The 11,944-nt window shown below is 47.9% G+C and overlaps 1 protein-coding gene across 1 annotated transcript in view; it reads right to left on the reverse strand.

Annotated features, from left to right (window-relative positions):
* Positions 1–306: 306 nt before the first annotated feature.
* LOC310820520 (copine-8) overlaps positions 307–11,944 on the reverse strand; it is a 28,172-nt gene continuing 16,534 nt past the window's right edge. Inside the window, exons 8-14 of the mRNA XM_083692189.1 lie at positions 10,116–10,162; positions 9,164–9,345; positions 7,525–7,652; positions 5,518–5,620; positions 4,164–4,221; positions 3,709–3,782; positions 307–1,766 (exon numbers count right to left, since the gene is read on the reverse strand). Coding sequence (XP_083548315.1) covers positions 1,578–1,766; positions 3,709–3,782; positions 4,164–4,221; positions 5,518–5,620; positions 7,525–7,652; positions 9,164–9,345; positions 10,116–10,162 — 781 coding nt within the window. The 3' untranslated portion in view covers positions 307–1,577. The remainder of the gene's footprint in view (positions 1,767–3,708; positions 3,783–4,163; positions 4,222–5,517; positions 5,621–7,524; positions 7,653–9,163; positions 9,346–10,115; positions 10,163–11,944) is intronic.

The raw sequence follows: 11,944 nt of genomic DNA on the forward strand, positions 1-11,944 counted from the left end.
TTTCGCTAATGATATGGCAACAGACAGGGGCTTCATTTGCTACAATAGGGAACTACGTGTGCTGTACCATGGAATGTCCGCTTAACAGACTAATTAACAGGTTAATTTGATATGGGAAATTAATTGGTTTACAAATTACTGGGCCCAATACTGCAGGGCTTCATACACTCCATAATCAAATCACATGACATTATGATTGGCACAAATGATAAACCAAAAAAGAACGAACACACACACACACACACACACACACGCACGCACGCACACACACACACGCACACGCACACGCACACACGCGCCCCCCCCCCCCCCACACACACACACACACACAGAAAGAAGAGAGAGAACTCAACAGATGGAAAGCATTTCTGTGTTTTTGACCACTGGGCTCTTCTTATCTCAAACAGGATTTGAGAGCAGCTGCTGTTTTTCTTTTTCTTTTTTTCTTCTTTTCTTCCAAAATGGATTTCGGGTCGAGAGAATATGCGGTTGAGTCACACTTTGTTTGTGGAGAACACGCGGTGAGTAAACCTGTGGGTGGGCACCCTATTGCCAAGGCAGTTTTGGAGGAGAGAGCAGAATGCTTCGGGATGTTGTTTTTTTTGAGGGGGGGTCAAGGGGGGCAAGGCCAGGGGCCCCCGAGCCTGAGAGCAGGGCAGAACAGGGCAGGCAGGCAGGCAGGCAGGCAGAGAGGGGGGTAGTGCAGGTGCAGGACTACATGATTCATGCTCTGACACTACACTCAAAGTTACATGCAAAGTTACACATACTAGAGTTAAGAGTAGAGTTACAGTACAGTACTGTACAGTTGGGCTACGAGAACCTGCACTGCTGCAACCTGACGACACACAGAGAGAGAGAGAGAGAGAGAGAGAGAGAGAGAGAGAGAGAGAGAGAGAGAGAGAGGGGTCGATTACCCCAAACTTTATACCGAAAAGTACGCTTATAAAAGTATCCAACAGTAAAAATCATCTTTAACATTAATTGTAATGTAAACATTGAGTGAGAGTTAGAGAGTGAGAGAGAGAGAGAGAGAGAGAGAGAGAGAGAGAGAGATTATGTCCAGTTATTTACAACAGTCAAGTGATTCCTCAAGCAAAGACTCTTGATCCTTTTCCACCACACTGCTCCTGAACAAGGCCAGTCCTCAAGAACTTCCTTCACTTTCCTTCCTTCCTTCCTTCCTTCCTTCCTTCCTTCCTTCCTTCCTTCCTTCCTTCCTTCCTTCATCCCTTCCTTCCCAGGTGAGTCAGGAACACCAGACTCTGTCCATATCATTATTTCCGGTTGTATCCAAGAGATCAGGAAGTCCAGACAGAGGAACGCTTGAAATGGAAGTAAACATGCCCTCGTTGGCTCCACCCCCGTCCTCAGAGGCTCCGCCCCAGTCAGTCTCCATTAGTGCAACGAGAGAGAGAGAGAGAGAGAGAGGGAGCGCCAAGGCCCCGCCCCCCCGCTCAAATCACTGAGACAGACAGTGACGCAGAGAGAGGAGAGAGAGAGATATACTCAGAGAGATGGAAGAGTGTGTGTAGTTGAAGGGTTGGTGGCGGCAGGACATCTCTGGCCCCCCCCCCTCAGATCTGGGTCTGGATGGGTTGTCCCGGGGGGGTGTAGGGTGGGGGCGCAGGCGAGGGTTTGATGCCCCTGGTTCTCATGTAGGACAGGAATTGGTCGGGGATCTCGGCCAGGACGTCCTTGGCCAGGCGGGCCATGCTGAGGATGTGGTTCCCTGTCCGGTCCACGTAGTCTCGGAACGGGACAAACTGGAAAAATATAGACAGACAGACAGACAGACAGACAGACACAGACAGACAGACAGGGGGACAGGGGGAGACAGACAGACAGGGGGAGACAGAATGTGTCAAGTTTAGAGTGGGCAAGTTCAGAAAGACGCTAACTGCATTTCGTTGTCTCTGTACTTGTACTCTGCACAATGACAATAAAGTTGAATCTAATCTAATCTAATCTAAAAGGGGCGAAATATTCATGTATGTAAAGTATGGAAAGACACAATAAGAGTGTGAGAACAATTTCTCACAGTTATTCAATCTAGTGGACGCAGGTCAAAATCATTTTAAATCAACATTTCAGTTCTCACAGTTTTTCGCAAAAGTGTCAGAGCTAGCTACATCATAACATGCTGGTATCAAACGATCACCGGATCACTCGGAAACCCCAGTCGCTTCTGTGTTCCTTCTGCGCGTCATGTTGCTATGGGACAGACCGCCACATCCCTAATGAGGCTGGGATCAAACCAGTCACAACACTGTTACATCACTGGCTGTTGTCTTTCACTTCCTGGCTAATGTGACTCTGTGTCTGTGACTCCTGTCTGTTCTCCACAGGGCAGCCTGCTGTGTGTGTGTGTGTGTGTGTGTTTGCCTGTGTGTGTGTGTGTGTGTGTGTGTGTGTGTGCGCTTGCATGCCTGTGTGTGTGTGTGTGTGTGTGTGTGTGTGTGTGTGCGTGCATGTGTGTGCGTGTGTGTGTAGGTGGCAGGTCATCCCGACAGCCAGTGAGTGGGCCAGATAGAACAGACGATACAGAACCAGAGATCCCAGCCCCACTGCAGCCCTGATGTTCAAAGCATGTTAACAAGGCCACTAACGAGGAGGATAATGATCCATCCCTCTCTCACCCACACAGAGGGAGGAAAGGAGGGAGAGAGGGAGGGAGGGAGGGAGGAGAGGAGCGACAGAGGAGGGGTAGCCGTAATCCTGATATGGCTAGTTTAGCTCCCATGCTATGTTCTAGCCCTGATATGGCTAGTGATTTGGTTAGCCTTGATGCTATGCTATGGTGGCTTATACAGTCACATACATACTGTACAGTAGCATGGAGCTAACCATACAGTATGACTCCATATCCTAGCATGAAGCTAGCCATACCAGGGGTATGACAGCTCTGAGGGTCTCTGCCCATCTGTTCTAATGAGAGAGAGCAGGTGGGCAGGGTCTTGTGGACTGGGTCTAGACTGGTACCATTAGAGGCCAGCTGTGTCTCTGAGACAATCAGGGTCAGGGGCCAGAAACATGGGCCAAGATACAGGCGCTGCACTGCTGTTCAACCCCACTGTTAAAACACAATTTCACTATTTTACACCTTACAGATGGTCCCTTACACTGAAAGTACTCTGTGGGTCAGTAGAAACTGTATGGACCATGGTTCAGACTTGTTTGAAAAGCAATTACTCACTTTGAACTAAGTTGAAGTGGCTATTCAAACAAATCTGAGCTGTGGATGAAAGTCGCTCCTGGCCCATAGACTACTTTCAAGGTAAGGAACCATCTCACCATCTGTCTATTTTGTAATTTGGGTTTACAATGCTCTGACTAAGGTTGAAAGACCAAAATGATAAAGGACAATGAAATAGCGATTATAAATAGCAATTGCACTGTGTATATAAAAAAAGTGCCAATATTAAATCATACCATTGTTCCTTATCTATCAATTATTGTTATCTGCTATTATATTCCTTATCTATGTTCTCTAGCCTCTGTCCCAGACTGTCAGGGCGGTTTGTCTGGGGTTATTTATAAGTTGGATATCCATATTCTAGCCTGTGTCCCTGATCCATGCTGTTTTTGGGTTGTGTGTTGGTTTGTGACTGAGGCGTATTTTGGGGTAGCCCAGCCCAGCCTGTTCCTTCAAGCAGCCGACAGCAGTGGAACAGACAGAACAGTCTAGAACACTGGAACATTGCGTACCTGAACAATGTCCCTCTCTGCATATCTTCCCCTCGACGAGATCCTCACTTCATCCCCGTCCAACTCAACCATAGCTGAGGAGAAAATAGCATCCACTCAGAAACCCCTCATGGTCAGTGGTTGTGTGTGTGTGTTTGTGAGTGTATGTGTGTGTGTGTGTGTGTCTGTCTAAATTCCTCTACATTCCTTTTGCATCTATGCTTTAATGAAGTACATATAGTTTAACATTGCATCATGACTACCCTCAGATACAGACTGGAACAGAGGAGGGGGAGAAGTGGGGGGGGGGGGGGGGCGGAGAAAAGGGAAAAATGACAAATAGAGAATCCATGAAAATGAGAGGAAGAGGGACAGACAGAAAGAGAAAGGAGAAAAAAAAAAAAAAAAAAAAGAAAGAGAGCGATCAAATCTAATCATCACAAAACAAATATTTTCGCAATTTCCGGCGGTCTTACCGTCAAATTCGGCGGGGCCCACCCCCACGATTATAATCGACATGGGAAGACACGACGCCTGGAGGGGAGAAGAAACAAGACAAACATTACGCATCATTATTCACACAGTCATTTCCATAATAATAACAACAACAATAATAATACAATCATTTTTATGGCGCTTTTCAAGGCTCCCCAAGCTTTTTACTGACATTACAGATTACCCTGCCACCTGCGCTCCTTTATGAATGTAATCAATATTCATATGCTGCACAGGATGAGATTTGACGAGACTGTCATTGTGGGTGCATGGTTCGTGAAAAAAAGGTGGGTTTCCCCGCTTTAAAATGTACTGTAAAGTACTCTGGCAGCTGCGATGTTAGCCTGATCACCAGACCCGTGATACACCACATGCCCCTATACCCAACAGCATCAAATCAACCAAACCCAACCTGACTAACGTGACGTGCTGACCACATTCATGCATAATGCCCAGGCTAGCAGGCTAGCTCGTTATCGAAGTGCCTGTGTAGAGTCTGGCCCTGCCAGGAGAACAGAATGCACTCCGTAGGATATCATTGTTAGCAAAGCAAAGTGGATTCCCGGGTTTGCCCTGGTTGCCTGTCTGTTCCAGCTCCGCAAAATAAATATTCATGGAGTGTGTCTGTGAGATGCAACACCATCCTGAGGGCTGCGTGGGTTGGAAACACCTCTCTGAATTTTGGGGATGAGAGAATCAACAACACTGAACTCACACTCCTCCGACACTTCATAAATGACGTGTTCATTTGTGTCTGTGTGTGTGTGTGTGTGTGTGTGTGTGTCTCTAACTGTGTGTGTGTGTATGTGTTTGTGTGCGTGTGTGTGCGTTTGTGTGTCTCTACTTGTCTGTGTGTGTATGTGTTTGCGTGCGTGTGTGTGTGTGTGTGTGTGCGTGTGTGTGCGTGAGTATGCGTGTGGTGTGTGTGTACGTGCCTGTGTGTGTATCCACGCGCCACTTCCCTGCCCCAGCCCTCTGTGCCTGCCCTGCCTGTTCAGTTTGTTTGACTGATGTGTTAGCCTGGGGCTGCAGTGTGATGGATGTGCTTATCATAGCATCTTGTTTACTTTCCCCTTAGGAAGGATCCTGGGTCAGCCCTCCCCAAACCGCTGCCTGAATTACTGTTCCACCCTCTCACGACTGCTGCTCACCATCTCCTGTTTACTTCTGTCTCCAGTGATAAAGGCGTCTGCTAAATGCCATAAATGTACATGTAATGTAAACGCCAGAATATGGCTAGCTGTTCTAGCATAAGCAGCCATTGACAGAGTGGCAGTTGGTAGTTGTTGGCAGTTTGTGGTTGGTTTGTGGTTGGTTTATGGTCTGCTTCCTTACGTTGACGATGGACTCCTTGGTTTGGGCCATGTCTGAGATGACTCCATCAGTGACGATGAGGAGGATGAAGTACTGAGATCCATCCTTCACTGATGCGGCATACCTACAGATCCAGGCACGCACACACACACACACACACACACACACACACACACACACACACACACACATCAGCCCACTGAGGACATAGCTGTTAACATACTGTTTCACTGTGGACCAGGGAGGCTGGTGAAGGTAGAAATCGGAGGACGGACTCATTGTAACGCATGGAACGGAACGAGGAATGGTTCCATGCTTTACAATGAGCCCGTCCTCCAATTTGTACCTCCACCAGCCTCCCCTGCTGCAGACATAGAGTATGTGTTTACCACATTCTGTTTAACATGTGCTTATTCCATATTTTCAAAATATTATTCTCTCCTTCATGCTATGGCAGTCAATGCAATGGCAGTCAAAGAGCAAAACGTTATTATGACTTGTGTTATAAACACCGTGATGTTGTTATTCATGTGTTATAACATTCATACTCAAAGCGATGTATCAAAGTGAATAGGGACCAGAGAAGAATACTGTTTCTATCAACCAAGTGACTCTTTCATTTCATTTGTACCACGCTCGTGTAAGCTTCCAAGTCAGTTAGAAGAGGAGTCGGGAACTGGCTGGTTTGGTGATATTTGCTTGAGGATTTGATATCTTTTTCTTCCCTGCTTTTCCCACAGAACGCACGGAACACACGGAACGCAGCACAGGTGAGCGGTACGCCACGTCGTGTTTGCCAAGGGTAGGAGCAGTCAGCCTGAGATGAGCCGTAGCACTTACCTGCACCGCATTCCGTGCGTTCCGTGGAAAAAGCAGGGAAGAAAAAGATAGAGAGAACGAATATCAGAAGCTGGCAGCGCCGGAGAAGTAAACTGAATAGTTATTAAAGTGAGAGCATGAAAGAGCAGATGAGGGGGTGGGGGATGGGCGGGGGGGCGACAGGAGAGGGGTTATTATATAAAAAATAATAAAAAAGGAGGGAGGAGTTCAGGGTGTCTGTCTGGATGGCACTAATGACAAGTGGGTTGTGGACGCAGGAAGTAGAGGCACACACAGCCTGCATGCCCGGCCCCTGCGTTCTTCCCCGTGTCACCCCACGACACCTCACGACCCCACGATGTCCCTGAAGAAGAGCTCTAAATTTGAAGCATGTTGCGTGACGCAGAGTTCAAACGTGTTGCCTGAAACGTGTTGCTGTTCTAATTAGCCAATTATTGTCCCTGTGAATGATTCCTTTGTTGTTGTTTGTATGTAAGAACATTACTTCCGTAAATGTGGAACGCACGCACGCACGCACGCACGCACGCACGCACGCACGCACGCACGCACGCAACACACACCCAGACACCCAGACAGCACATTTACCTCATTAAGGCAAACTCGTCAAGGCTGGAAGGCTGTGGGTGTTCGGTGGGAAACTGAACTCAATGTTCCATTTCACAAACATTGAACATTGGAACATTTTCAACACATATTCTCTGTGTAATGTTATTTGTGAGCTGTACTGTATCGAGAAAATCGAGTTTCACCTATCCACCTTTAAGAGTTGATAAATGTCTCTGTGCTTCTATTTGGTTATGAGTGTGTGTGGACTTAATTTGTTCTCCTCAGTGCCCCAGGGAAGTGATTGATCGCAGCACAATCATTACTCCTGACCAATACACACCTAAACACACACAAAGACACAGACACAGACACACACACACACACACACACACACACACACACACGCACAGTCGATGTTCAGCCTACCTTCAACGACTATCAATTTCACATGCTATGGCTTTCTATATACATTCCCCAATCACTTTATTAGGAACACTATACGAATACTGAGTAGGGCCTCCATGTATTCTTTATTAGGAACAATATACTAATACTGTGTGTGTGTGCGTGCGTGCGTGTGTGTGTCTGTGTGTGTGCATGTGTGAGTGTGTGTTCCCTCTCCTTCCCTGCTCCGTACTGTACCTGGCCACGTGGTTGATGACAGGTGAGAAGTTAGTGGGCCCGTAGAGCTGGACAGACTTCAGGCTCTGGTAGTACGACTCCATTACCCCGTCTATCCCAGCGCAGTAAGGATTCTGAGGGTTGCCGTTCTGAACACACACACACACACCAAAACAAAACCAAAACAGAAGAATAAATAAACAGCCAATCAATCAATCCCATTTTGAAGCAGCCAGAGAAGCGGACCGAGGGAAGGGGGAAAAAAGAGCAATGCGGGATGGAAAGAGGAGGAAAAGAAAAACCCCCCCTCCGAGACAACACACGTGCACACCCCCCCCAGGGAGAACAGAGCGCTGGGCTCTGGGCACAGGGTCAGCCAAGTCAGCGCCCCTGGAGCAATTCGGGGTTAAGTGCCTTGCTCAAAGGCACAACGGCAGTGGTAGGGACCTGGATATGATGGCCAGCAACCCTCCAGTCACCAGCTCACATCCAGATCCCTCCTGGAGCGGGGATCGAACCAGCAACCTTCCGATTCTTTAACCTCCAGGCTACCTGCCGGCGGAATAAACTGCTTTTTTATCAATACTACATTAGGGTAGTGGGAGAGATAACCATAGCAAGTCCGTGGGGACTCTCTCTGCAGGGCCTCTTCCCAACTGTTTACTGCCGAGAGCCGAGCCGGGGAGGACTAGCGGTGATTGATTGCTTCTGTCTTGCACAGAGGACAGTTACTGCTCTGGCCTGTGGCTACGGGACACTACCCAGCGCTGCGGTGGTAGTATTTCAACCTGCCAGCCCAGAGTGGGTCCCATGAGCGTCTCCACAATAAAGAAGATCCAATATTCTCCACACTCACTTTCGTCGCGATAACAAATGAGAGAGTCGATTCTATATTTCAGGACATGACCTTTCACCCACACGGGGTACATCGGTGGCGTAGATGAAACACGAATCTCGTGAACATCTAGTGTGTGTGTGTGTGTGTTCAGGATCTGTTGTTATTTGAATAGTTGTTGGCTGGTACTATGCTAGTGTTTCGAATGAGTGGTTCCTTTCGCTCGCAGTGTGGCTTACTGTTGCATTTACTGTTATAGAAAGTCTTAATTGAGATAGTTTTTTTGAGATTAAGATTGCTAAATAGATTGTGCTATATATATGCTATATATAGCTTACTTAAGACTAATGTACTTCTGGATAAGTGTGTATGCTGAAGGACTCAAATGGAAAGGTGTAAATGTTGTTCTTACAGCAAACAGAGACATCACTTTCACTCAAGTCAAGATACAAGAGTAATTATATTTCTCCAAACACTGAATAGCAAATGTATTCACCTCACTTCAAACAAATATGAATATAATACATGTATTCATCTCGCTGTATTGACAATGCAAACAAACCAACCAAACTTCATCACGTCTGGCCGAGAGCACAAAGAGGACGGTGGGAAGGGTCAGGGGGGTCGAATGAGGTCACGGTAAAGACAGAATGATGGGTACTGTATGTATGGCCAAAAGCAGATGCAGAACCTCGGTGGTACTAACACTTCAGAAATCCCTCCCTCCCTCACTCACTCACTCACCCTCCCTCCCTCCCTCCCTCCCTCTCTCCACCCCTCACTCCTCCCTCCCTCCCTTCCCCTCTCCCTCCCTCCCTTCCTCACCAGAGCAAACTCGTGGGACACCCGTCCGTCCGGGGGCAGCTTGGCTCCGAAGCCCAGAGCAGGGAACATCTTGTCACTGTCGTAGTCCTGGATGATCTCCCCCACGGCCTTCAGAGCCATGGCGTAGGCATTCATCTGGTACGGGCTCATGTAGTGAAGGGACGTGGGCTGGGCCGGGTTTCCTGGAGACGGCACACAACAACCACAGTCAAAGCCGTGCTGTATACGGCATATAGTATTTACATATAGTAGTTTTGTACATATAGTATTTACATATAGTAGTTTTATACATATAGTATTTACATATAGTAGTTTTATACATATAGTAGTTTTATACATATAGTAGTTTTTTGCATTTCACTGTATACTTGTATGCACGTGGCAAATAAAAAATCTTGAATCTAGTACAGGGGAGGCTGGTGGAGGTAGAACATCGGAGGACGGGGCTCAGTGTAACGGAATGAGGAAAGGCATCGAGCGCGATACGTTGTACGTTGGCTTTCACTCCCGTCTATAAACATTGACGTCATAGCTGGTAGACAGCTTGATGGGTGCTATTGTGTACGGGGGTGTATATATCCACTATAATACAATATTACGAACACACATTCATAACCCCTGAATCCTCTGTCATGCCTATCAGCGACTTCCTCTCATACAAACACAAGGTTGCTAATAATAGCAATAAGCTCCGTGTCATTTGTGAGTTTGACCCATCTGTCAGTTTGGGATATAGAGAGGGAGATATGTAACGCCTGCCAGCGTCGGTGAAGCAGGGATAACAGTTAGAGAGATAACAGAGACCCCCGTTCACGCCCCTAATCACCTCCATCATCTCTGTTACCGCATAAAGGCGTAAGCCTCTGGTGGTGATAGAGTGGGCTTATTAATGAACACTTTACATCCCATCTGCATACATTTAAACAGCTCTTGCGGAGGGGCGAGCGCTCACCGTTTGAAGCTGTGAAATCAATCGCCACCGTGAAATTCATCTGGGTGCTGGAAGAGAAAAGGAGAAGAGGAAAATCGTTCATTAGCGGGACGGCTGGCCGCTCCCACGCAAGGATGCCCGCTTAGTCGGTGTTAGAAATGAGAACGGCCCAGGGGCAGAGGGAGATAGAAGATACACGCCGCACGTGCACACACACACACACACACACACACACACACACACACACACACACACACACACACACACACACACACACACACACACACACAATGATAACAATGAATCCACATAATGAACTCGAAACAAACAATCATGTTCACTTCATCATACTGTAGTTCAGGCAAATTCAACTTGGCCCCTGAGGAGAGTGAAGAGAGAGAGAGAGAGAGAGAGAGAGAGACAGAGAGAGAGAGAGAGCGAGAGCGAGAGAGACAGCTTAGCATATATCCTTCCTCAGGTGTTTATTTAGTTGTGAGAAGCGAGAGAATCAAATTAATTCAGTGTTCTACTCTCAAAGCACTTTCACTGCACAGTACATTATCTCACAGAGCCTGCCCTCTCGACCACCCGATGAATTTTAACATATCAGGTACCGTGAAGAAACATCCGATTTGTCACCTCACGAGGCCATGCGAAGTGCACCGCACGCCCCACAGTCAGAGGTTAGTGCAGCAGACCTGAAAAAGCATGTTTACTTAGTGTAAGGGGTGGACGGACGACCAGGGGCTCTTTGCTCTCTCCTCTCCCCACTACGAGGCCCCTAAGCCTGGGCTCTCTGACGACCAGACCGCCCGGGAGCCATGGAGGGGAGGGGGGCCATGGGTAGGGCCAAGCCCAGGCCCGCTCTCTCCCCACATAGACACACACAGCCTGGGTCTGGAGGGGGAGATAGGTGCCTGGAGTCTGGAGCTGTCTCCTCTCGTTAGGGGATAGGGCATTAGCAAGGGTACGGCTGGAGGTGGAGGATGGAGGAGAGGAGAGGAAATATGAGATGAGAGATGAGATGAGAGGAGAGGAATGGAGATGAGAAGAGGAGAGGAGAGGAGAGGAGAGAAAAGGTGAGAAGAGTTGAAGAGAGCCATTATCATGTTTACATCTGGGAGTGGATTCTAAATTCACCAAGCCCTTTTATGCCATTGTATAATTCAGTGGTAGGATACCACTCAATATTTAAGGCCATTTGGACATAAGTCGGTTAAGAGCAGTTACTACGTAACCACTTAAGGAGTAGTTTATAATTCTGACAGAGGGATGGGGCTGGGGGACACGTTTGCAAGGACATGAGTCGGACAGAGGCAGCGGTACAGGGATTGGCTCTGGTCCTGCTCCCCCTCTGAGCCCACAGACACAGGCGGGGGCCCAGCAGCCTGAATTATGGATGTCCCCCTCACACACACACCCACACACACACACACACACACACATACACACACAGACACACACAGACACACACACACACAGACACACCCACACACAGACACACACACTGACACACACACAGACAGACATACTAACACACACACACACACACACACACACACACACACACACACACACACACACACACAGACAGACAGACAGACACACCCACACACACACACACACACACACACAGACAGACAGACAGACACACACCCACACCCACACACAGTGAGAGATTCAACCTCCCTTACAGCATGAGGGCAGCCAGAAACACTAGGGGGAGGGGAGGATGGTACAAGAGAGGGTGTGAGAGAGAGAGAGAGAGAGAGAGAGAGAGAGAGACAGACAGAGAGAGAGAGAGAGAATTCTTACTGCCAAGAATCCTGTCTGACTGGCTATGCATCTGA

Source organism: Argentina silus, assembly GCF_951799395.1.
Source record: "Argentina silus genome assembly, chromosome: 20".
Taxonomy (NCBI): domain Eukaryota; kingdom Metazoa; phylum Chordata; class Actinopteri; order Argentiniformes; family Argentinidae; genus Argentina; species Argentina silus.